General features: G+C 41.3%; 1 protein-coding gene and 1 long non-coding RNA gene across 2 annotated transcripts; one reads left to right on the forward strand and one right to left on the reverse strand.

Annotated features, from left to right (window-relative positions):
• On the reverse strand, window positions 1-27,584 carry slc6a17 (solute carrier family 6 member 17). Its single transcript, XM_077582105.1, has 12 exons — window positions 27,325-27,584; window positions 18,769-19,190; window positions 18,350-18,507; window positions 15,299-15,425; window positions 14,914-15,095; window positions 11,694-11,804; window positions 9,880-10,121; window positions 9,553-9,745; window positions 8,215-8,407; window positions 7,980-8,139; window positions 6,360-6,522; window positions 1-6,217 (listed from the first exon to the last, which is right to left on the reverse strand). The coding sequence occupies exons 2-12, from the start codon at window positions 19,067-19,069 to the stop codon at window positions 5,855-5,857; spliced, it is 2,193 nt and encodes a 730-aa protein (XP_077438231.1). The 5' UTR covers window positions 19,070-19,190; window positions 27,325-27,584; the 3' UTR covers window positions 1-5,854.
• On the forward strand, window positions 7,230-8,830 carry LOC144061556 (uncharacterized). The gene is made up of 2 exons (XR_013296205.1): window positions 7,230-7,361; window positions 7,987-8,830. It is a non-coding gene; the product is annotated as an uncharacterized LOC144061556 (long non-coding RNA).

The raw sequence follows: 27,584 nt of genomic DNA on the forward strand, positions 1-27,584 counted from the left end.
TAACTTTTTAATCAAAGCGATCATTTTATTTTTCATCTTCGGTTGTACAGTTTGCCCCCGAAAAAAAGAGAGAACATCTACCTCACTGATAGCCTTATTGTTGCCAGTGTGAAACCCAAACACGTTGATCGCTTACACACCACGAGTGTACATCCCGTGAACACACTACACTTCAACAGCACAAAAATCTACACAAATTTGACACACCATACTGAACGCGCACACGCACGCACACACATTCGGACAGGCAGCAAAGCGACAGTGAATAAACTACTGTACATCAAAAAATAGTTGAAAATATACAATTATTATTTACAGCTCAAGTATACACTGATACGCGTTGGTCGGAATGTACATCGAGATTTACAGCTTAAATACAATAAGTAGAAGAACTATGCTTTGCTCACATCAAAACTCGACTGTCCAGTCGATTCATTTTCGCTTTTGCTAAGACCCGCACCACAAGCACAGAGAAGCCCCGTTCGAATCCTGCTACGAATAGTGAAAACAATTCCATGACACTTTGTTGCTGTTTCACAAACAGTAAAACTACCAATTACTACTTTCCAACTCGCCATTTTATGATCTTTTAGGATCTCTACTTAAATCTTGCATCACGTTGCTGTTCGCGGACAGCCGGTGGACATTGTTAGCTACTCCTCCGCTAGCATGAGGCCGCGGAAGGAGCAGGGCTTTTTGGCGGCATTCCAGAAAGAACACAGAAATATGTGTAGAGGTCAATAGGTGAATGTGAATGGTAAAAGGGTTCACTGGAATGACTAATTGTTGTCCAGTAAGCAACAATGATCCCATAGCTAGCTTCGGTAGCTTAGCGGCACAGCTAGCAACAGTGGGGCCTCATATTAGCTGCCTAGCGTTAGCATGTTGGTTAAAAGGCTGACAGATAGCATAGTTTATTTTACAACAAGTACGTTGTGCTCTTTGGAGCAGAAAAAGGGTGTGCTTTTTGATTTTAGAGAGATTCAAAAGGCAATGTCCACTTTATCCAAAACCTGTCTTACATTTTGAAAAAAATATACTGTATCATGCTGAGACATGTCATCAAATTCTAACGAGTGCCATCAGTAAGTGTCGGACTTTCAGTTCACTCTGTTTTTCGACGGTGTGGCTTAGCGAAAGCTCAATTGAAGCTATGGCTCAAACCGCAATGCAAATTTATCACAAACACGAAGACAAAGACGAACAGACCCTGGAGTTAGAACTGTACTCATAAGTATGGACACAAGTATTAAGACAGGTCTATATTCAAACAATCAATGGTTGACACTTTTGCCTTTTCCTGAATATAATGTGCCACAAGTGGAAAAAGAATAGTGGTAAAATACTCAAATTTGGTGGATAAAAGTATATAAGTGGATATATATTGAGTATCTGTTTAGCATTTTTTTTCCTTTTTAAATTGGCAATCAAAAGTCAGAAAATGAAAGTGTCTGATCATTTCATTTTGCAAAAAATTAAAAACATTTCGGTGATGGATCCGGCCAATTTAATATTCAAATCAAATTCAATCTGTCTTATTTTTTTATCTGAGCCATAAAACATCTACGTTTTAATTTTCAGGTTTTTTTTCCAACACCAATTAAAAAGGAAAGAACAAATGCTCAGATCATTGTGCCGAGCTAACCAATTATAGCATTTTAGTGCTGCCAGTGTGCTTTCAGTCTTGTTCTTCGGGCCAAGACGAACAGCTGACGTGATCTATATGTATCTTTACCTAATTCAATCTGACTGGCTGGTCGGCCGTTTGGTCGGTCATATTTTTAGCTCACCGGCTGCTGGAGCTCATCGCTCGGTAGCTCGATGCAGCTGCTGCTTTGTGCTTCCACAAATGTGCTTTACTCAAATGTGCTTGTTCTCGAGCATCTCGACATCATGTTCAACTTTTACTTATAGCGATCATTCTCAAAGGTTGGTACCTCTCTAGTTTGTAAAACCATCGCCTAAGTGCAGCAGTTATTCTTTATTTTAAGTCTAATGCATTTGCATTGAATCTGTATAAACTTTTTAATTTTGAAAATTAGATATGATTTAATTTTTATGTGCAATACAATTTAATTGTAAACAATTTTTTTCTAATATTTACTGTAAGTATAGTATTAATGAACTGTGCATATTTTTAAAGTGACTTACAATAACCTTGAGAAAAAAATGGGGAATAAAACCTCTGCTTGTTTATTTTTTAAGGAACACTTTGGCCAACCACACTACTTTATTTTAATGTTCGGGGTACTTGACTAGGCCAAAACCTGAAATTTTAAAGCGACAGACACTACACAGATGGTCTATGATGGCCAGATAATAATCAGAACTGCAGTGTTAGCACATATTAAGATTAGCTAAATGTGTTCAATTTTAATAGTCAAATACTCAAAGGCTTGTCTGTAATGTTGTCGATGTTGGGGCTTGGTAATGAAGTGCTGCCTCTACTAGTGAAAATACAAATAAAGCATTTATAGCAACAGACGCTGAGCAGTTTGAGGACAAAAAGCTTCGAGTTGTAATGCGCTAGCTCCAGGTGTGAGCAGTGTCTCATTTGCATGACACAGGGCCACCCTCTCAAAACAGGCTAATTTCAGCAAGGCAAAAAAAGTAGGAGTGTGCAATAATTGTTGATCATTGGGGTGTTTAACAAAAACGTGTCATAGACTTGACAGTTAAGACGCAAGAGAAGGCTTTTAAATTGTAAAAATATTATACATACTATGTCTCCTATGCTTGTTGTGCCACTACTTTAATGTACAGTGCAGCATTACTGCAACTTTCATTTATATTGTGCAAGGTAGCAATTATCACAAGTAACTATATTATCATTATTTGACATTTAAGTTGAACAAAACAGAAACACATTATGTAACAGGTGTCTCTTAAAAGGGCAAACAGAGATCCATGAGCAAAAAAAGAAGACCTTAAAATTTGACAAACATGAATTGGAGACGTAGACGAAAAACTGAAGTATATCGTCATGATCCTCATCAAAAAGGAGCGAGCATAAGGCAAAACCAGGAACCCGATCACTCTTTGCAATTCGGGAGGGGCCACAACCGGAAGGCTGCTTTGCTGGCCAGCAGAGACATCTAGTGGTTACAACTCTGTATTGTAACAAGCAGACCATGCATCCATGTCCAAAGTATTGTACACTACTCCCAAAAACTTCCGAGTTATTCAGTTTTTAAATCAAATTTAAGGATTGACCTACTGACCCACTATACTAAAAATTTTACAGATCAACTTTTGGATGCACATGCAACTCTCCAATCGTTCCGTACCTTTAGCACAACTTCTGAGAGATGACTGGCAAAATTCACAACAGATGTGAAAGACTGGAAGAGTCACAGAAGGGCATAGAAGCGGACATCCTTATAAATGTATGGGGGGGAGGGCGGGAAAAGTACATTAATAATAATAATAATAATTTTGTCAAATTGTGTGTATTGTTGGTTTTGTACATTCAAAAGTTCTGGGAAGGTAAAATTAAGTTTACCTGTAAAAAGCTAAAAAACAAAACCGAAAGACAAATATCCCAAACCTTTTGTGAGCATTGTAATCCACGACATGTTCCAAATTCCACATCAAATCCATCACCTTGCCAGCCTTCTTCCAGCTTCATAAAAAAATAAATCTACCGGTCTCCATACGTTATTTCACTGAATCTGCCGCCTGTAACAATCTGCAGTGTGGCACCGCGCCACAGTGGCGCTTCTTTATTTTTTTGTGTGCACGTGTAGCACTTCTATTTTAGGGTGGTGAATGTTTTCTTTTGATTCCGTCAAAGCTACGGTCATTGTAACGCGTGGTGGCGCCGAGCCCATTGTTTTTCTTTCAGCTTAATAAAGTGAATCCGTGGACTGCCAATCCTTTTGTTGCTCTCCCGTTCTTTTGCCGCCCCGCTGCGCTATCCATGGCCGATCATTCCGCGCGCGTTACACGCCGAGACCCGAAACCATTCCCTGTTTACGTCTGGTCTAGACAACTCCAATGAAGTCCTGTACGAGGTGCCTAGCAAGGTCCTGGACAGAACTGTGAAACTTTCTGTAAACAGATTCATTATTATTATTATTATTATTATTATCATTCTTACTATTGAAGGAGTCGGTAATGCTGAATGCTACGACCAAAGAGTAAAGTGTCTCATGTACTGCTGAGCAAAGAGGTGTGCAGGCGACAACACACTTGTGATGTTCACGGTATCTAAGGTGCGTTGCCAAAGCGGCGCCCGGGGCAACACGGCTCTATTTTTCTATTTTTACATGGCGAGGGTTCACCGGGGCTTTTCTCACACAAAAGACAAAAGTCACACTTTTAATTCCCTCATTGAGCCATTTAAACACAAGCCCTCACCTTTCATAAAAAATAAATAAATAAAAGCCTTATCGACTGTATGGTGTCATAAAAGAAAAGTGTGACTGTTTTCAAGGGGAAATATGGAAAATTGAATTTTGAACGGCTTATATACAAATATTTGTGTTAGCGTTCCTGTCCGTCATTTGTTTGGTCGGTTTGTTGTGCTGTTACTAATATTTTGGACGATAAGCGAGAGTGTCAAAATGTACTGGTATTATTTTTATGAATTGAAAAAATGTTGCAGGAAAATAATCGAGCACATTTGTAGTGTAACATAACACTTTGGTCAACAAGTTAACAATAGCATAGCATTATTTAACATATATTACACGTGGCCTATCTTAGAGCAGACAAATGTAAACATAATAATAGCACATTTTGTTGTTATAATTACGCTTCCATTTTTTGGGGACAGATTCTCGTCCTGCCTTACTCCTGCGGTTGGTTCAAAATTCTGTCGCTCACTTCTTAACCCGGAGCACATTACTCAGATTCTGGCCTACCTGCCTTGACCGCCTGTGCACTCGAGAGTCCATTTTAAGATTAGGTTATTTACACTCCGTACACTCCTTGGTGCTGGAAGGTCTAGAATGAGCTGGTAAAACCCGTTTTTATTCCTTGGCATTTCACACAACATGAGACTTGAGCCCTTATTTTAGTGTCTTTTCCTTTTTTTAAATTGGTTTCTGTTTGCAAATTATGTTGTGTTCAAATGACTTACGTTTTATGCTCATTTTTTTATTTATGTACCTCAGGCTGTGGTTGTTTTTAAATTGGGTCTAGAAAATTGAGTAGAGTTGAGAGTAAAATGTTAGCACGCAGAGCTTAAGATATGTCCAAAAACTTGGAAAAAAATGTAAACTGTCTCTCAATGATCAAGTGTCGAACCTCCGTTCTGTGCTATGCTGTGATTGGCCAGTCTGTGTTTCATAAAAGATCAAATGTAAATGTAAACGACTGTGACTTAACATTGTGCTCTTTTCCTCGTTATTGTTGACCCTCTTGGACCACAATACAGTATTGATATTGATATGAAATTATTCTTCTAACGAATGAAATATTAATATTTGCAAATGTGTGCGATCACACAATCCCCCAAAAGTCACTCAGTAGTAGCTTCACCTGGAAAAAAAATCAACAACAGTTTCACCAACGGACACAAAATTGGGTGACGCAGCATAAAGCCTGAATGACCCATACCCGGAACTGAACAGGTAGGCGGCCATTTTGCTTTGAAGCAACCTTTTTGAGCGAATTCCAAGGCTCGTACTTTGACAAATTCCTCCCAGGTTAATTCAACCGAATTTAGGAAACAAATTACCAATGCTGTATTTTTGGCCAAGTCCAACTAAGTGGATTAAAAGTTTTATGATCATTCGGGTCATGGGGTTCCTTCATTCAATTCTTATTTGTTTTGAAAACATAAAGCTAATGAACACTGGAAGGGATGAAAAGAAAACACCAAAACCGAACCTCTAAGTAGCTCGGCGCATTATAGCTCAGACTCGGGCGAGCCGATGTTCTGGTAGCCCGTCTTGGTGCTGGTGCCGTAGTTGGTGTTGGTCATCTCCTGCGTGCCGCCAGGCCCCAGGTAGGGCCGGTGCGAGGGCGCGGGGGAGGGGGCCTGGCATGGATTCTTCCCAAGGATGAAGCGCTGCTCATCCTGCTCCTCCAGGTTGGACATGTCCTTCATCATGCCTTTGCGGTAGGAAACCGACAGCTTGTTGGAACCGTCCGACAGCAGGTTGAAGTGACGGGCCAAAAAGACCACGGGCAAGGGCAACATGGCCACCACGATGAGGGAGTAGGCCATGGCTGAAGCCCAGGGAGGGTAGCTGTGGAAACGCTCGGAGCCCTGAACAGGCGGGCGGGAAAAAAACAGATGAGGTGGTGAGCTGGAGAAACAGGAAGTCACATATATATTTAGATTTATATACAATTCCTGTTGGATGGATGCCCCGGCCATTATTCTTGTACCAATTCAAGCACATACGTACCTCTGACTCAACCCAGGCATAGTAGCCCGCCGGGCTGATGACCATCTCGATGACAGTAGCCACGATAAGCAGCACCAGAACAGCCGGCGACACATACATCCACATGTAGTAATAGAAGGAGTACGGCCGGAAGCCCAGCATGTCCTCCAGGTCCTGCATAAACCTGCAACGAGAAGCAGAAGATGGGAAAGTTGTAGACAGAAATTAATCAGGAGAGATGTTTGAAAGCGGCGTGACGTGCAGATCAATGTAAACGTCAAGATGGCGTTCATTCATCTATTTAGCACAGTTGTTTTGATTTTTTTTTTTTTAAACACGTATTAAAGCAACAGGACATTTGCAATTACTGGAGAAATTGCATGTGAAGGCTGAATACAAAACATTGGGACATGGGGAACAATTTGGTGGATTAAATAACATGCAATGATACTGACTGATATGGAATAGGATGAATATGTTGAAGTTGAAATCGTTTTAGCAGTCAATATATGTGAAAACTGGAGGTGAATATGTACATTTTGGGAATTTGGGCTTTTAATTTAGTGAATGGGAATAATAAATAGGATGGCTAGTCAAGTAATGTTGAGGGAGGAGTGAATTATGTAGAATATGTCCGATAGCAATTTTATGGGTAAAAAGAATGGGAATTGTTAACATGTGCAAAATTTTGGCATGTATACAATTGTTTATAAGGTGAAAATGATTTGAATTTCAAATGGAAAATATCAGTTACTTTTAATGTGCCAATGGCAAATAAGTAATGGCCGAAATAGGCTCTTTGCACAGCTCGACTACTTCCTGAACTTAGCACCACTGTTTTGTTTCTTGTCTTTCATGATTCGACAAGCTGATTAATCCAGGTGTGACTCGCTATTGTCGTCATGGTTACTGAGGTCAGGCACACCTGGCTTAATCAGACTGTCCACTCGTGAAAGACAGGAAAAGAAGAAGTGGTATTGAGATCAGTTGGGTCCCCAACTGAAATGAATGGGTACTTTTTAGGTGATTAGACTTTTTTTTTAATGATCGGAAAACCATGAATTCTTGGTGTGAATTTTTGTAAAATATGGAAATTGGAATGATGTGAATTGGATGAATAAAAAAAAGTATAAAAAAATAGATTGACAAATGTGTCAATGCTAAAAGCGAGGAGTAATTTCAAAAATCCCATCGCAGACAAGCTCTGGTAGGACACTGCCATTTTTAGTGGTGTAAATGTAAACAAATCAAGACAAAGCATGCACAGACTGGACACAGCTGAGCTAGTCTCATTCAACTGTTTGCAGTACAAAATGTTTATTTGGATTGGCAAAAGGAATAAAATTCCCAATAAAATTATGTTTGGATTTGGCCTTTTTATTCCCATTGAAGCATTTTCATTCCGTTTGGTCGGCATTTAAAAAAAATACTTTTACTTCAAAAATGTAAGTACATTTAATATCGGAAAATTACGATTGATACCTAAGTGTAGCAAATGTCAGATACTTTTGAGATGTTTACTCAAGTAATATTCAACAAGGTGACTTAAACATCTGTCAAAAGTCATTTTCTGTTCTGTATGTTTGGTATTGCTTTTCAAGTATTTTATTCAAGACTGGTTGACTGTTATTTCAATGGCACCTTTTAGTTCCGTATATCCAGGCCACAGAGATGTTCTCCAGGATCACCACCACCGTGAGCGGCAAACCCGCAGAGTAGTCGTCAAACATGGTGACAAAGTAATTCCCTGAGCGCTGCACAAACAGCAGACCCAACAGGAAGGCAATGATGCAGCAAACCACTGAGGGACGCAAACATGCCGTCAGAACTTTGACCTACTTCAAGTCATTGAAGGAAATAAGAAGAAAAAGCTCACCGCATAGGATCTCTTTGCGTATCTTAAAGGCGTCGAGGATGGGCGTGGTGATGCCCGTCATGGTCCCGATCATGCTTCCCAGGCCCAAATTAATGAGCATGAAGAAGAACATGACCGACCAGAAGGGACTCGCCGGGAAGTGAGTCATGGCTTCTGTGAAGGCGATGAAGGCCAGACCGGTTCCCTGCACGGCCTGCATGATGATGATGATGATGATGACAATCAAGTTGTCAACTTCTAAGACTGTTACGTATTTGTGTTCAAGGACTAAATCACTTTTTTTATATTATTATACTGTATAATTAGTTGTAGTTCAACTGAGATAGATTCCAGCACACCCGTGACCCAGATGAGGAAAAATGCTCTTATGCACGGGTCAGCAACCCTTACTGTCAAAAGAGCCATTTTAGGCTAAATAAATAACACAAAATCTGTCTGGAGCTGCAAAATATTTTAACATTGTGATGAACGAAATTCTGTTAGTGTTAGTTTAATGTACTGAGGGTGCAAGAGCTACTTAGAGCTGCACCATAACAGAAAAACACACAGCATCCAATTAATTTTCTTCTACCTTTTGTCTTTCATTTTTGGATTAATAAATTTTTTTGGAATTTTACATACAGACTTTTCTCCCTTTCTGTAAAATTTATGGCATTTTTTGGGGGCAATTTTGTTGACATGATAATTTTCTGCATGTCTTCTTTTTCTTTTTTGGACATTTTACGACAATTTTTTGAATTTTTTTCCCGCCTTTTGTGCTATTAATTTTATGACAGTTTGTGTACATTTTATGGTAATTTTTGGGATTTCTTCTTTTGTTTCTGGACATTTTATGAACACTTTTTTGACATTTTTCTGCCTTTTAAAAAAAATATATTTTTTTGATTAATTTTTTTTTGGGGGTGGGGGGGCAATTCCAAAAACATTTTAAGGTATTTTTTATTTAAATATTTCTAATTGAATTAAATTAATTTAATTTAGTCGATCAATTTCTTTTCTGCCTTTTTATTCAGTTCTCTGACATTTTTTTTTACAATTTTGGGGACATTTTATGATAATTTTCTGCTTTTCCTCTTCCTTTTTGGACATTATGTGTTCACTTTTTGGACATTTTTAAGCATTTTTTTTAAGTTTCATATATATATTATTACATTATTTTTTTAAAATAAAATAAAATTAAAAAAAATATATAGATATATAATATAATATATATATATATCTATATATATATTTTTTTTTTAAGAGATCCAGAATGAGCCACAGGTGAGCCGCAGGTTTCAGACCAATGCTCTAAAGGATGGTTGGATGACTGTCCCCTTCAAAGAAAGCAGCACTCACCTTGTTGAGTTCGTCCTCCAGCACACAAGGATCGAGACCCAGCTGGGCAAAGTTGTCCTCCTTGACCGTCTTAATGACACCATACATTTCCGCGTAGTCTTGCGTGGTCAGGTGTGAGAAGTTGATGTGAGGAGGGATGAGCTCTTTGCTCAGCACGCTGGTGTTGAGGAACACCAAGATCTTCTCCGCATTCCTGCACATTTTTATGAGATAGGAGTTTTAAAACCGTGTCCAAACATGGACTAGTTGATAAAGAATATCCTGTGCATAAGTGTGAAAATAAAGGTTGAAAGTGAAACTAAACAAAACGGGGTCCGCCATACTTACTCCACGACACACTTCTCGTTCATGATGTTGGCCTTGAATCCCAGGACGGCAAACACCACAAGCGTGGCCAGGATGGATGTGATGAAGTTGATGATGGAGACCAGCGCGGCGTCAAAGTGGCAGTTGTTGTCCCGCTTGTTGTAGCTGGAGAAGGCGATGACGCCGCCGAAGCCGAGGCCCAGGGCGAAAAACACCTGCGTGGCCGCCTCCCGCCACACCTGCGGCTCCAGCATCTTCTCCAGCTGACGATCGCACGCCATATTTGTCACATTGTTTCACAGCATTCGACCTCCACATCACTTCAGATTATATGAAACCCTTACAAAGTTGCAGTGCGACATGAAGGGGGACATTCATCCAGCCAACCACTTTCTATGATAGCCATGTTAAGTTAAAATAAATAATAAATGTCATTGTTTTCATTCTTCTTAGTAAGTCCCATCACTGGTGAGTTAGTTTTAGAACAGACCTGAAGGCTACTCATGTTGTCCTAACTAGTACTCGATGGCACATTGTTTTTCTTTTTTAGGACAAAACAACACATTAATCGGCAGAGTAGAAATGCATCTGTGTAAGTCTTCTGGAGTTTCTCACTTTGCTTTCTTGTCCCTTCTTACGTTGATGTGATCTCGTACTGTTTCAATTGAAAGTATACATAAACCAAGAATGCTTTGACTACCCAGATGTTGTTCTTTTCTGCTAGCTTAAACCAAGGATGCATCAGTTGGTGATTTGTAAAGTATTGAAGTATTTCCAAGATGCATTTTACTAAAATGGCAGAGGAGAGGACTCCATTTAAAAAAAATATATATATATATATATTTTTTTTTTCTTTTTATGTAAATGTATCAGAGCCAGGGCGGAGTTCACAAGTATGCCCCAATGACAAAGAAGCTAGCGTTCTTAGGAAATACGTTCTCAGATACGTTCTTAGGAAGACTACACTTGTGGAGTTCACAAGAACATACACATTCTTGACATTGAGAAACGGCTCGTCTCTTGTCTTTCCCCCTCCCTCCTGTGTGCGTAACTGTTCACCCCTCCCCTGTCTGATCAAGCTAGAAGGTGGGGAAAAAGCTGCTGGCCTCTCATTATGAACTGGGCAGCCAATCATATTGTGCCCTGCAGAAGTCCCCTCAACAACAAAAAAGGAGCACATTACCAGTAAGCACTTCAAACTTTGACCGTTAAATGGTCTAGTTTCCGGTAAAATAATGTACACATAGGGACAAACAATAGGCTGGTCGCCAAACAATCATTCACGCTCATATTTACACTCTCAGTCTAATAAACGTCATGAGGAAGGAAACTTCCATGTGAACGCAAATGCAAAGCAGGAAGCGCTAAACACTGGAACGCCGTGCTGCCTATTGATTACATATTACGTAAAATTGACTTTTCAATGTGTTGCACACAAACGTGTGTAGAGTGCCTGCACCTCCAATCAAGTAGGAAATGAAACAACCAAATCAATCTTTAGTTATCTGACACTTTCAGCTGCGCTGTCCAAAGCCATCATGTTAAAACCAAAAGGTAAACAGAGCTTCAAGCATTAGCAAACATTATCCATCCATTATATGACAACTTACTACTTGCTAGAGCAAACATTATAGTTAGCTTAATAGTGTTACAGCATTAGCTGCTAGTAATCTTGTGATCATTTTCAGCTAAATCATCAACGTGCGAATGGAGGCCGGTGCACTGCACGACACAAATCCGTCCCTAAAACAAGCCAATTTTACCATGGCAAGAAATATGACGCGGTATTATGACGCAACGGCATCACTTTTCCTGGCCTACAGGTGGCGCCTCACCTTTGGCGTGAACATGTGTGCGATGCCGTCCACCGCGCCCCTCAGCAGCAAACCTCTCACCAGGAAGCAGAAGAGCACCAAGTAAGGGAAGAGAGAGCTGAAGTACATCACCTGAAGGAGACACAGAGGTCATATTGGATGCAATGGATGCACAAGGCCCGCAAGCGCACGCACACACACATTGAGTGAATGTTCATCAATCAGGGTTGAGAAAGCATGACGCACACTATAGGCCCACTCCTTTGTAAAATCCAGCCCAAGAACATTTGCATTATCAAGACTAAGAGTCATGCAATTTTCTTTGTCTTTTTTTCTTTTTTCATTTGTTGCATTTATTTAGACTTTAAGTGCTCTGGCTCTCAAAGTAGCACAATACTAAGAAACATTAGAGCCAAAGTGCTCATCAAAAACTTAGCAGAAGTTTTATTCCTAAAAAGCATTTTTAATGTTATTGAAAGCCACTGTAACACTATATACAGTTACAACATAAAAGGGGACTTCAATACCCAAAAACTTTTTGGACAATAATATTTTCTATGCAGCTCCACGAGTCTAAATATGTTATTCTGTTTAATATTGCGTTAGTGGAACATGAGTTAACCCGCAAAATCCAGCCGTTTTTATCCATCTCAGGGGGCGGCCATTTTGTCACTTGCTCTTGACTGAAGATGACATCAATGTTGCCCAGGTCTTAGGTCACAACCAATGACAGCGCAGCTTCAGAAAACAGGTAGGCTGTGATTGGTCGTTGCCTGAGCCCTGAGCAACATTGAATGTTATCGTCAGTCGACAGCGAGTGGAAAAATGGCCGCCCCCTAAGATAGATCAAAAACATTGATCTGTATGTTTTACTGGATAGTCGATAGGCCAAGGCTTTTGAAGCCGCGAGGTAGCCATATTGCTCCTCTCAAGAAACGTTTCTCGGTATACAATCCTATACATTTACAGTATTGAGAATGGAGAACATTTGAGACAGTGCTTAGTAGAAACAGCATGATTTATGATGTTTTAAATTTGTTAAACATAAACAAGAGGACTTCAAACATTTTACAACTTGTCTTAAATACATGCATAAATTATATGCTTAATGATGTCTACGGGAGGAAAAAAAATATTAAAGAATTATACCTGTAATTCAACAAAAGATGCCTCTGCCAAATTTAATATTGGGTCAAAGGAACTGAGCGATAAAAGAAAGAGGGGGTGTTCGAAGCAGCACATACCTGTTCAAATATAGTGAATGGGCTATCGGCTATCCAGTAATATATACAGATTAGTGATTAAAAACGGATGGATTTTGCTTCCTAACTCATATTCCACAAATGTAATATTAATCAGAATGTCATGTTTAGGCTAGTGAGGTCACATGTAACATATTATTGTCAAGAAATGTTTAAGGTTGACTTCCACTTTAACACTGTGCTATATGAAAATAAAAATAAAAACTGCATTTATTATTATTAGTGCACTTAAATAGTCATTTAAAATCTAGTGCACTTCAAAGATAAATAGAAATTGTATCTAAATAAATGTTTGAAAACTAACAATTCCTGACGTTAGTTTAAAGCTGCTCTTTGTAACAATTTGCCCCCCAAAATCTTTACATTAGCTTTTTTATTTGACCATTTATGGCGGAAACATTTTTTAATTAGTAAATTAACACTTAACTGTTCATAATGGGAACTCCAGCAAACCTCTGGCGAATAGTTTTCAGACTGGATTCGGGTAGGAATTTCCCGACCTTTGTCTATGGATGTGACGTCATGTGCCGTTTCATTTTCCGGATACAGGTGGCAGTAGCGATTCAATTCAATTCAAAATAAAATTTTCTGCATTCAGTAGCTTTAAAAGCAAATGTATTGCACTTAAAGGTTAAATACAATTGAACTATATCAAACATACCGTCTGTACTGGAGTGACAAAGAAGTCACTCTAACACACACTGTGTCAACATTTAATTCAGTGATATTTTTTTTTTCATTTACAAGTGGAGGGAGCAACTAATTCATTTTTAAAATTGTCCTCTATTGCAAACGTTGTGATAATAACCACAAAACAAATAATTAAACAATTTCCAATTACTTTTTTTTATATATAAATAATAAAATAAAAGTTGAGCATGAAGAATTATTTGATTAAAATTAAAATCAATTTTCATTTAATAATTAGCCAATCCTGTATTCTTAAATGCAGAATAAATCATCTTAAAAATTAGCATGATTTATTATGTTATTATTAAAATAAAATTATTTCAAATATTTACATGCACATTTTAACATTATTTTTTCATCTTCTTTCCAAATGAGCTGGCCCAACTGGTTTTCAAAATCAAATGCGGCCCCATAAGCGCAAAAGTTTGCCCATCTTCGTCATACGGGAAGTGCGGTTGTCGGTTGACGGTTGGAAGAAATTAGTCAAACATGCCTCCTGCCTCCATTAGATTATGGATTTAAAGTGTGCTTATGACATTTATAATGGGCTCTCTGGATGCTGGACTGAGGTGGATGATTCGTTCCCTGGATCGACATGACCACATAGTCACATTTTCCATCCGCGACATCAATTTGCATTAGCTTCATTCCGTTTTGCTTGAATAGAAATACAAACACACACGTAAAATAACCAAACATACCAAGAAACAGAAGCAGGAGTTCAGAACATTCAGGACAAGATCCTATCATCAGTTTCAAAAATTATTTTAAGTCCAGTGAGCTGGCTCAAGCTTGGGAATAAAAAGATCAATTCACGTTGCATTTGCTCATTCCTATGTAAAATTGTAAAACGTTGAAAGCTTAATATAATTGATAGAGTACGCTTTTTTTTGTTGTTGTTGCTTTTTTAGTAAAATATGATGGGAAAGCATGATCGGAGCATGTGACTAAGATATCTGACTTAGATACTCAACCTAAACACACTACTTCATCCAATAGTAATTAAAAATAATTCCTGTCCAAAATTGTGAAATGGAAAGAACCTCACTGAAATTAAAAGAGTCAGTGACATTCCACTAAAACTAAAACATCACACTTAATCAAAATTTTAAAATGACAAGTAAAAGGTAAAAAAAAAATACTCCTACTTGAAGTGAAATTGAAAGAGTCCACATTAAAGCACTTCATTGCTCTTTTTTTCTTTTCTTTTTCTTTTGCTGGGGGGGTGAGGGGGTCATATGTGCCACATGAGCCAATCAAAAGTCAGAAGAAAGTGAGAAGTATGACACCTTGCCAGACGATTGGATGCCCTTAATGACAGCCAAGCACACCAAAATCCAAGCCACCAGCAGGGAGAGCGTCATCTTCCAGTTCAGACCACCCGTGTCATCAATGCTGCTGGTGATGTTGAGCGTCTGACGGTACCAAAAGTAAGTCGTGGCCGAACTCTTCTCGCATTCTGGCTCCACGACTGCAACGACCAAACAAACGTGGTTGTGAGTTGTGTCAATATGCACCTGTGTCTCGGACACGGGTCGGCAACCTTAAGAGCCATTTCGGCTGTGAGAACAACTGCTAGCGAGGTGGGTCTGGTATTCCACAGCATAAATTGGCATTCCTTGTAAATGCCTATTCATGCTTTTAAACAACTGAAACATTTTTTTGTGCACTTACTGGCTTGGGTTCCGTTGATGTTGACCGGGCATTCTGCCCACGGCAGCGGGAACTGGAAGGACTGGAAGAAGTAGAAGATGCTCCATCCGATGATCACATTGTAGTAAAGGCCCACAAAGCCACAAACCTGCCAGGAAGGAAACAGCAGTGTTGTACATACAGCATAGGTACAAAATGAAAGTAAACGAAAGAAGAAATAAATAGGCGCAAGTGTTACAGCATGTATATGAGTGGGAAGGTGTGTGCGTTTTTATTCAGTTAGCTTCGTCAGACATGTCCTATTAAATCTCCAGGGGCAGAAGATGCTGAGCCTACGTCAAAGTGTGAGAGTCAGAGTGCCAATGAATTATTGAGCTCTATGCTCTCAGCAGTCCTGCGTGAGGCGCTATTTATAGCTGCCCAACGACACACGTAGGCCCCCCTCGGCCCCCACCCCGGTCAGTTCTGTCTCCTTCCTCTCTGATAGCCAAAATGGATGGAGTGTCGTCGCAATGGGCACAACTCAACAAAAAGTTGCCACGTGAATTGAAAAGCCTCATGTAAAGACCGGGAAAAAAATCTGTTAAAAAATAAATACACAGAAAACAAGCAACCCTATTTTTACTGTTAGGCCTTTTTTTTTTTTTGGACTATTTGTGGAACAGATTTTTGAAAGCAAGATTTTCTTTATACATGTGATAATTTTTTTGGGTGAGAGTGACTGGGTTTTGAATTGATGAGTGTGAATTTTTGGGGGGTGGGAGAGAGAGAAAGAGAGAGAGAGAGAGAGAGAGAGGGGAAGACAGAGCGAGAGACAGAGAGAGAGAGAGAGAGAGAGGGGAAGAGAGAGACAGAGAGAGAGAGTGAGAGGGTGAGAGACAGAGAGAGAGAGAGAGAGAGAGAGAGAGACTAAATGTTATTTCTGGCATCTACAGCTATAACAAACTCTTCTTCCTGTAAGTCATCCAAACAATCCCCAATCAAAGGTATTTAAATGGCCATTGACTGATGTCATAGCTTGTTGAAACATTTTTATGTCAATTGGGAAAAAGAAAATATTTTTTGCCAGGAACTATTCTTGGGCACCAATCTTATGACCTTAGCTGGGTGACTAATTGAACAGACTAATGAGATAAGCATGACTTCATGTCTAAAACAAATCTGTTAATAGCAGAGAGGAAGCAAAGGGAACAATGGAGCTGCAAGGAAGCTACTGGACGTGTTAATGCCGCAGGCTGCAACTTTTATTTCTCACCAAGGCAACCGACTGCATTCACGAGATCCTCGTGATTGTCCAACTCCAACTGTGAGCCCGGCAGGGAGTCAAAATGATGAACGATGAGACGAGGCCAATTATTTCCTTCCTTATTAAACTCCACAATGTGGGACTTCAAACTCACAGCTATTTTTGAATTTTATGAATTAACTTACTGAAATGGAATTTACAACTGACATTCCAAAGAATTTACGGTGCCTCATGTTTCACATCTTTCCAACTGGCAATTTATATATCGATGATGCCTTCTTAAAGAAATCGCCTAAGTAATTTTTTTCCCAGATTTTTCAGGAAACACAAAAAAAATGTAACCATTTGCATCATGAGGAGATGATTTAGGCAAAACAACTATTTTACCCCAAAAATGATTCAAGCAATTATTTTAGCCCCTATAGATGGTTGCAGTGGACATGACATATTCTCATGTCTAAACCAATAAAAAGCATAATTTGGATGTTAACTTCTAGTTCATGATTTGGATCTTAAATAACCAATCACAATTGCAAGTTGATTTGCATGATGTTCAAGGTAAAAATATTGCATATAAACTTGTTTACAACATTTTACAACACGTTACAGCCATATTATCCTAGCGTCCAGTATAACTAAAAACATGAGATACCCTCTTTTCTCAGTCAATCTGTTTTGGTCAGCTAACACATAACATTTTGTTCACTCGTGGTACCATCACAAGAAAGTGCCATGTCTGGCCACACGGAAGTACGTTTGACATCATGGTGAAAGGGTCAACAACATGACTGTGTAGTCATCATCCAGGTCATGATAAGCCACAAAAAGTTACATCCAGGCAATTGTACCCATATTGGATTTGAAACATTTCTCATATAATCCCAGAACAGGTATTGGTTTGTATGCAGAAGTTTTCTATCTACAGTATTGAGACTAGCCCTACACCCACTAAAAACATAAATTCGGATACGCCACAGCGAAGATATAGAACTGAAGAAGCCTTTTCTATCAAAGGTGAAATGTCTTCAACCAAGTCTAGTTGCCTATAACATTTTCTGGGTGTTTTATTTCGAATTGCTTTAATATTGGAGGCCGTGGCTCAGGGTGTAGAGACGATCGTGTTATGATTGGCAATTTGCACCTGTACTCGTCATCCTGTTCCCTTGTGTCATCCAATCATCTCCCCCAGCCACTTGTGTCTTGTCCAGGTGTCTCTCGTTGTCTCGTCAGTTGGCTTGTATTTAGTTCTCTGGTTTTGTTCAGTCTTTGTTGGATCACTGTCGCTGTCACCACTGGTTGGTTTTGTTGTTACTTTGATTTTTGGTCATTTCAGATCTTTGTTGGTTTTGTTCACCCAGTACCCCGGTAGTGGTTTTGTTAAATAAATTGTGTTTAGTAGTACATGCCTCCCTGCATTTGGGTCCTCCACTCCGCACCGTGACAGGTCGTTCAGTAACCAGAAGGTCGGCTGTTCCCCAAGTCATGTGTCGTTGTGTCCTTGGGCAAGGCACTTCCCACACATTGCCTCCAGTGCTACTCATGTATGGAAGGTGCGAATGTTCGGTGGTGGTCGGCGGGGCCGTAGGCGCACACTGGCAGCCTGGCTTCCGTCACACTGCCCTAGGGCAGCTGTGGCTACTTAAGTAGCTTACCGCCACCACAGTGTGGATGTGTGAGTGCGCAAATAATGTATCCATTCCATTGTAAAGCGTCTTTGATTGTCTAGAAAATAACTATATAAATCGGATGCATTATTATTACTTGGGAGTATTGACACGCAATAATTGTGCCGCTACTATCCGTTAAATGAAGAAAGTCATAGTTACCATCAGACTAGAAACCCCAATGCCTCCCAGCTGGGGGTACACGTAATTCCACACGCCAATACTGCCACGTCGGATCCTCTGACCCACCGCCAGCTCCAGGAAGAACAGTGGGATGCCGATGAGGATGAGGAGGATGAAGTAGGGCACCAGGTAGGCACCTACGAAGCAACGAAGAAGAATGTAGGGCGGTTTACTTTCATTCCCTGTTTAACACATTCACTGCCATAGACGGCTCTAGACGTCAAAGATTCATTTTTACTGGCCTGGCAGTGAATGAGTTAATTTTCTAGCAATGAGTGTGCTTTTACGCAGTGATGACACGAGACTCTGGAACAAATTATTGGGCACATTTTGTTTTAAAAGTCGACCAAATGGGCCACAAAATATTCCCCAAAACCCCATACAAATGGTTCACCTACCTCCACCATTCTTTTGGCACAGGTACGGAAACCTCCACACGTTCCCCAGGCCCACCGAGAAGCCCACCTGTGCCAGGATGTACTCTATCTTATTGTTCCAAGCCGGCCTCCCATCCTCAGCGTCGGGGTCCGGGGAGGGCAGAAGGGCTCTTACTGGGGCGGTGGAGCCCGGACTGAGTCCCATACTCATCTGACTGCTCTTGTAGTCCATGGGGTGTTCCAGAGACAGCAGGTCGGCCACCGACTCGGTGACCGGCTCACTGCTGTGCTCCAGCTGGGTTACTCGGGTGTTGTTTGGCATGGCTGGGCACACGCGTGGGAGCTCGAGCCAAGAAGGGTGGGAGCAGGCGGGTGAAGCGAGGGAAGGAGGCAGGGAAGTTTTTGATTGGGAGATTCAGAGGCAGTGGAAGGAAGTTGTGCTTCTGCAAAGACAAAATGGTAACCAAACATAACCAAAAAAATATTATTTTATATTATATCATGAGAGAAAATCATGGTGTTTGTAAATTGTTGAGAGGTTTAATTCACTGGTGATGTTTTTTTCATTTGCATTAAAAAAAAGAGTCACTTTGACATACTTTTTTCCCTCTAATAGGATGTAAAGTGTTGTTTTCTGCCATGCAAAACAAAAACAGTAGTTCCATTGCAGCTCTCAGTGAAGCAATTCACTAATCCACTTCATTACAGCAGCCGATTCCCTCCTGACTGGAGGTTTGTATTGCAAAGTTGTGTCATGTGATAATCATGAGCAGCGGGACAGCATTTCATTTGTGTGTCGACCCAGCCGGGGAAACTTTGTTGCGATTTGAAGATGGAATAAAACAAACTCTAGGAGCTGCTATAAAAATCCTGCAAAAATTGGGACTTTAAAGTTTTTATTAATAGCACAGTCAAGCAAGTATAAGCAGGAGTCAACCAGTCATATATTAATCTATTAAAAACAATTGAAAAAAAATTAAAGGACAATTGAAGAGGATTTAGGAATGTTTTTGCTTTGTAAACTAATACATATGTGTAACATAATATAAAATCAACCACTAAAATCACAAAAAACATTAAACATAATAATTGAATGCTCTACCTTTGCATCACAAGTGATATATGGACGCTAGCGCAAGAAGCTAACATTCTACTTGTTCACTCAGTTCTCCTTTTTTCCCCATCACAAACTAACTAAAATGCACCCCAGCAGTCACACACGGTACAAAACAAAGTCATCCAACAAATATGAAAACCAAAACAAATCGTACAAACACAAAAGCAAAGATTTATGCTCAGTTCTCCACATGTCGACTGGTCGTCATGTCTGAAACACTCAGCGCCGCCATTAAATAAGCCCCCAAAATGGACAGGACAACCTCATTGAATGAAACAAACACCTATCAACATAATTCATGTTGCTATTATGTCTGCTCTAATTTCACAAGCACTACCACCATTTTGTGAAACCCCACTGTCATGGCACAACACATAATTAGTGTGTAATAATCCCCCAAAATGAAGCCTAACACCTCAGTGAATGACACATGGTCACACAAGTATGACATTAAATTAACCAGACAACTACTGTTGTCACGTTAATGTTTTTGTAAAAAAGTAACAATCACATTATCACACTGCAGTTAGCCAGTTGGTGGCTAACTTGAGAGGCTAACAGTCAATGTGTTTGTGCTGCTTGGATGAACCACAATAGTCACAGACGATCCAAACCAAAGTCTTTTGTTCACAAAAAGCTGCTCCATAGTCCTACCGACTGAGAGCCACATCAAGCCCACTGCAACAGAACGTTATAAACCTAATACACACATAAACATTCAATATTTTCACAAGTGACAAGCTAGCCAATTTGCAGCTAACACAGCAGTGTTTGGAAATATCTCACATTGGAAACTTTGCAAGAGAATTATTTGAATTTGTGTGAATCAACCGGAAATTTATGGTAATTTATTTTTTGGAAAAATCACATTCAAGCAAAAATTAAAACTTTTTTTTTTTGTTCACGTGATAAGCAAACATCAATGTTCAATAGACAAATTGCTGACATTTTGTAACCCTACTACTGGCCATCATCTCCAACTAGCATGACAAAAAAAAAAATTGTACATCATTACAGTCCTTTTTACTTCCCAACTTCCTGGATATTGTTCTTTTCTTACTGACATTGTCCATTTAGAAAGAAAAAAAAGTGCTGCAAGAAGCCTCAGAAAGCCAAAGTAAAAAAAAAATTTTTTATTAAATTTAAAAAAAGAAGAAGAAGAGCAAAAAGCACACAAACAGCCTTTGATATTGGCTGAAACGGCATCCAGTGATAAGACGCGGAAGTGGTAAAGAAAATAACATTATTGAGCTAGTGGTTCCTCATTGTTGCCACCTAAAAGTCGCCATGAAAGGGTTTGAGTCATCAGAAACACTCAACATGACTGCTATCAATGTGCAGCTTAAACATTACATGAAAACATTGTGAGACAATGAGACTACTGTGCAAAAGGCTCAGATAAACATCACAAGTCACAATGCATAATGCAGCTTGATTGGGGACGAGTAATCACAGACAGACGGCTGCCAAAGCGCAATGCTCCAAACGAAAGTAGTTTCATAGAAGACAAAGCTGATGAATAAGATGGACATGAATCAAAGGCATGCTTGGAAAAAAAAGAAAGAAAAGAAGTTAGAGCATTTTGAAGAGTTTCTATGTGTCTGAATAATATGTCTTTAGTGAGCTTTGGTTAAAATATCCCAAATTTATACAGCATATTTTTTGTAAAGGTGAAATGAGCTTGTTTTAGGGATGGATCGGTCTCATGCATTGCGCTAGCCAAAAGCTACCATAATTTGTAAGGCAGTGCACTGTAAAAAATAAGTCAGCACAATGACAATAAGCCAGGAGGAAATAGTACATAAAAGAGAGATAATGTCCAAAGTTTGGGATCATTTCACACTACCACACACCCACGTTTTATTGTTTAATAATGCATTTTTATCCGATAATTCAATGGGATTATGGGTAGAATAATTGATTCTAAAAATATTTAGTGTTTGCAACCTGACTGGTTAGCTAATGCTAATAGGTGCTCTCAGTGCAGCGTTACTTAGTTTGTCTTGAACATGATGGCTCTTCAGCCAAAGCCGGTATTTCACTCTGGAACTTCCTCCAGCCTAGTTGCCAAGTCATTGGCTGAGTGTTAACTATATACTGACTGACCCACATTTTGGTAACAGTGGGGCAGAAGTTCAGCAGCAGGGCTCACGTTTACAGACACATATATTAAAAAAAAAAAGAAAAAAAAGTCATATGACTAATGACTGACTGTTTTTTTTAATTCAACTCATGATAGGTAGACAGACACACAACATTTTGTATATAAATATTGAAAGTCAATTTTTGCATAATACATCCACTTGAAATCGCAGCGACTCATTTTAATACTGCTGCCAACCGAGCATAGAAGCCCACCCAGGGAGGCTCACCGGTATCACGCACTTGGCATTCCTTAAGCAGCGATAAAACCCTTTAGACACGACACCAAGCGGCAATGCTGACCTTTTCACACAACATGGACGTGCACACTGAACGGGATCTGTGTTGCGAGGGAGGAGCTTGGATATTGAGATGAGAGATTTGTTCATTAATTACACTTGCCTCATGTGATATTCATCTTTAATTGATGTCACATTTTTAGGGATACATTGACATAAAACAGTTGTGTAGTTATTTATTGTTTATTTTGTATCTTAAAAACACCCTCAGGTTTTCAAGGGTGTGCTACAGGATGGCTTTGACAATCATTAAAAACCATCTTACAACTTCTGTCACATGGTCAAAACATATGTTCAACAGCAGATGAACATGTAACATGAAAAGCGCATAGCAACTGTGTCCTCCATAGTCAAACCAAAAGCAACACAGCACAGGTTCACAGTTTCTCTCACGGTCCATATCTGCTTGCCTTTCTTTTGGTCTGGTTGCTAGGCAATGGCGCATCTTTCAAAATGGAGAAGCAGCCTCCCTGGTCGCCTGTTTCTCCTCTCGCCATCGCAAACAGACACGACATCAACTTGAGGGGATGGCTGCAAATCTGGCTGGGGGATGGGCACGCTCTGTGGCAGAGGCGGAGGTGATTGTTGTGCTGCCTGCCGCGATGACACTCAAGCAAAGCGGCCAGCAAAGGGAAAGTGACACATTCCCTTGGGTCACATATCAAGGGATGCTCTGCTGGTTTAGAAAATGCAGTCAAATCGCCAGTTGCAAACTCACCTACAGTCAAATTTTTTAGTACAATATAACTACAACGCCATCCAATCATGTATTATTGGAGGTCTAACGCCCTGCTGCTTCTAAGGTGCCATGTTAGCGCAGAAGTAGCTAGTGTTGGCCACCGACTGATAGCCTAGATTCTAGAAAAGGTCCAACAGGTAGGCAAGGCTCTACAGGAGAAAGCAGGGTGGTAAATTACTCAAGATGACTTGACAGCTAGCTTAGGCAGAAGTCAACTATTTTCAAGCAACAGATCAACTACACTTGTGTGAAACAGTATCATGTCAAAGTCAGTAGGTAAGCAGAGCTGCGCCGGGAACAATTTTAAATACATTTTCACAAAATACGTCTCCTTTAAAACGGTCAACTGTCAATGTCAGTGCAAGTGGCAAACAATGGACTGGTTGTCTGTCAAAGTCAGGATATATACAGTATAACCTCGATTTAAAGGGATACTTGACTCATTGAGCCATTTTCAGCAGTAAAAACGTTAATATTTTGTCCAGAATTAATTTGATAACTTCATTATTTTTCTTGTACCATTAATAACTTTAAAAAACACTTTTTCCAATTGCCGATGGCTTCACCTGTGCTAAGGAAGTAATGACCAATCATGGCTCACCTGTTTTTGGTCAGCAAACTGAGCCATGATTGGCCGTTACCTACTTCCACAGCACAGGTGATGTCATCACATCACAGGTATTAATTGTACATGAAAAAAAATGAAGTTACCAAATTCATTCTGGAAAAAATATTTTTTTATAACTTTTTGCTGCTAAAAATGGCTCAATGAGTCAAGTTTCCCTTTAACGGACCAGGAAATAGTGCCCAGCACTCAGAATGCCTCTTTTTCTCGTAGCTGTCCAAATCTGCTAATTCCAGAATTGGCCACATTTGGTCACAATGCCAGTAAACAGTACTGTGGTACAATCAACAGACAAGAGATTTAACTAACGTCATAGTCCCCTCCGTGAGTCATCACTTTATCGCTGTGGAGGGGTTTGTGTGTCCCAACGAACCTAGGAGCTATGTTGTCTGGGGCTTCATGCCCCTGGTAGGGTCACCCACTGCAAACAGGTCCTACGTGAGGGACCAGACAAAGCATGGCTCAAAAAGACCCCTATGATGAACGTCAATTTTGGATCGCAGTTTACCTTGCCCGAACGCGGGTCACCAGGGCCCCCCTCTGAAGCCAGGCCTGGATGCAGGGCTCCAAGGTGAGCGTCTAGTGGCCGGGCCTATACCCATGGGGCCCGGCCGGGCACAGCCCAAAAAGGCAACGTGTGTCCCCCTTCCCATGGGCTCACCACCTGTGGGAGAGGCCAAAGGGGTCAGGTGCGCAGTGAGCTGGGCGCCAGCCAAAGGCGGGGACCTTTGCAGTCCGACCCCTGGCTACTGAAGTTAGCTCAGGGGACATGGAATGTCACCTTTCTGGCAGGGAAGGAGCCTGAGCTGGTGTGCGAGGCCGAGAAGTTCCGACTAGATATAGTCGGACTCGCCTCCACGTCATGAATCGGTGGGGAGAATACTTCAAAGACCTCCTCAATTCCAACGACACGTCTTCCTTTGAGGAAGCAGGGTCTGGGGACACTGAGGTGGGCTCCCCTATCTCTGGAGTCAAAGTTACTGAGGTGGTTGGAAATCTCTTCGGTAGCAAGGCTACGCAGTGGATGAGATCCACCTGGAGTTCCTAAAGGCTCTGGATGATGTGAGGCTGTCGTGGTTGACATGCCTCTATAATATTGCGTGACATTGGGGACAGTGCCTCTGGATTGGCAGACCGGGGTGGTGGTGCCCCTTTTTAAGAAGGGGGACCGGAGGGTGCGTTCCAACTATAAAGGGATCACACACCTCAGCCTCTCTGGTAATGTTTATTCAGGGGTGCTCGAGAGGAGGGTCCATCGGGAAGTCAAATCTCGGATTCAGGAGGAGCAGTGTGGTTTTCAACCTGGCCGTGGAACAGTGGACCAGCTATAAAACCCTCGGCAGGATCCTCGAGGGTGCATGGGAGTTCGCCCAACCAGTCCACATGTGCTTTGTGGACTTGGAGAAGGCATTTGACCGTGTCCCTCGGGGAGTCCTGTGGGGGGTGCTTCGGGAGTACGGGGTACCGAGCCCCCTGATACGGGCTATTCAGTCCCTGTACGACCGATGTCAGAGTTTGGTCCGCGTTGCCGGCAGTAAGTCGAATTCATTACCAGTGAGGATTGGACTGCGCCAAATTTGCCCTTTGTCACCGATTCTGTTCATAACTTTTATGGACAGAATTTCTAGGCGCAGCCGAGGAGTTGGTTTGGTAGCCTCAACATTGCATCTCTGCTTTTTGCAGATGATGTGGTGATGTTAGCTTCTTCAAGCTGTGATCTTCAACTCTCACTGGAGCGGTTCGCAGCCGAGTGTGAAGCGGTTGGGATGAAAATCAACACCTCCAAATCCGAGACCATGGTACTCAGTCGAAAATGGTGGAGTGTCCTCTCCATTTTACAGTATGTTCAGTATGTACAGTTCCCCGGGTTGGGGAAGTAGAGGAGTTCAAGTATCTTGGAGTCTTGTTCACGAGTGAGGGTAGTTTAGAGCGGGAGATCGACAGGCGGATCGGCGCAGCGTCTGCAGTGATGCAGACTCTGTATCGGTCCGTTGTGGTGAAGAAGGAGCTGAGTCGAAAGACAAAGCTCTCGATTTACCGGTCGATCTACGTTCCCACCCTCACCTATGGTCACGAGCTGTGGGTTGTGACCAAAAGAACAAGATCCGGGTAACAAGCGGCCGAAATGAGTTTCCTCCGCAGGGTGTCCGGGCTATCCCTTAGAGATAGGGTGAGAAGCTCGGTCGTCCGGGAGGGACTCAGTGTCGAGCTGCTGCTACTCCGCGTTGAGAGGAACCAGTTGAGGTGGCTCGGGTATCTGGTTCGGATGCCTCCTGGACGCCTCCCTGTAGAGGTGTTCCGGACATGTCTCACCAGTGGGAGGCCCCGGGGACGACCTAGGACACGCTCCAGAGACTATGTCTCTCGGCTGGCCTGGGAACTCCTTGGGATCCCGTCAGAGGAGCTGGTTGAAGTGGCTGGGGAGAGGGAAGTCTGGGGTTCCTTGCTAATGTCACTGCCCCCGCAACCCGTATAAGCGGTAGATGATGGGCGGATGGATGGATGGATGGATGGATAACTTAGTGACACTTTGCCAATTGTTCACATCTCTGTACTGCCACTACTATTGTTTTACTTTCAGTATTCATCATTGTACATCTGTCACTCATTTTAATAACAGTTCTAATTCAGTATTACCACAATACTGTCCAATTGACAATGCTTAATGAAACTGTACTTTTGTCTTTATGTCCCAAATTTATATTCCATCAAGTGCCATTATGGGGTGGAAGGGCTGGATTACTTTTGAAATCATTATTCTTAATGCACCTCTGCTTTTTCTCACGCTGTCCACGCTGCTGTCATATTGATGAATGAAATCCACCATACATATCTGGTGGAGCGCCAAATCTGTCTGCCTGCACCTCAATCAAATCTACCAAAATCGGGTTGCACCACCTCCGCTACTAGTTAGACCAGGTTTTACCGAGCCTAAAATCTCACCTACTTCTTGTCTCGCTCAGACAAGCATAACATGGTACTAAACAGGGCAGACTTGACTCTACCCAGCATGAAAATTGAGATACTGTACATTCGCTTTACACCGAGCGCATGTGCACTTGTCAAAATCATGCCCACAAACTCCGGATGGAAAGGTCAGAGCCAAGATTCGAACTGAGAACCTTAGAACTGTGAGACAGATGGGCTAACCACTCATATATGCAACATTATAAAGATACATTAAAATTATTTTGGTGGTTTTAAGCAGTTGGAGCGGACTCATGAAATCTATTGTAAGAGGGAAATTGATTGATTTGATTGGTTGATTGATTGATTGATACAAGTTAATTGAGTTATGTGCTTGGTAGCGGAATAAATTAAACTCTTAAGTCAAGGTACTACTGTATGTGTGACAGTGGACGGAAAAAGACACACACAATGCAGCATCTAACGAGAGACAACCTCAACATACAAGTACACGCATGGCCATCTCCTGTCTATGACCTCTACTATCGTGTCAAGGTCACATGGATGTATGAGTAACCAAAGCGTGCAAAAGGTGCCTGCTCCATCTTCCCCAGCGAGGGGACGACATTGAAGCAATCCCAGACTACGGTTCCAGACCCGCGCCAGGTGCGAAGGGGAAAAAAAAAGAACGCGCATGGGGACGACGACGACAAGCGCATAAAATAGAAGGTAAGGGTGACGCACGTACCTCGGGCGGGTTTTAGGGGTGTTACGAAGCGACGCGGAGGCTCTTCATGGGTGAGGCGCGGCGGCGTCCGTGTGCAGCATCCCGGCCACGCTCACGGGTGGGCGCGCGACACTGGAAAAGTGCGCGTGGATCATCTACAAGAACATCGAAGAGGAGGAGCTGCGACGCGCTGACTGCTGCCGAGCTCTTTGCTTTTCCACGTGCTTGGGATGGTGCGCAACGCTAATCCCCCAGATAGGATGCACCCAGAAGAAGGGGGT

Source organism: Vanacampus margaritifer, chromosome 1 (assembly GCF_051991255.1).
Source record: "Vanacampus margaritifer isolate UIUO_Vmar chromosome 1, RoL_Vmar_1.0, whole genome shotgun sequence".
NCBI classification, from domain to species: Eukaryota; Metazoa; Chordata; class Actinopteri; order Syngnathiformes; family Syngnathidae; genus Vanacampus; species Vanacampus margaritifer.

Coding starts and splice junctions, on each gene's coding strand:
- slc6a17 (XM_077582105.1), bottom strand. CDS start 19,069: ATGCCAAACAACACCCGAGTAACCCAGCTGGAGCACAGCAGTGAGCCG. Junction 18,508..18,768: donor GTGCCAAAAGAATGGTGGAG/GTAGGTGAACCA, acceptor GTTGCTTCGTAG/GTGCCTACCTGGTGCCCTAC. Junction 9,746..9,879: donor AACGAGAAGTGTGTCGTGGA/GTAAGTATGGCG, acceptor AAAAATGTGCAG/GAATGCGGAGAAGATCTTGG.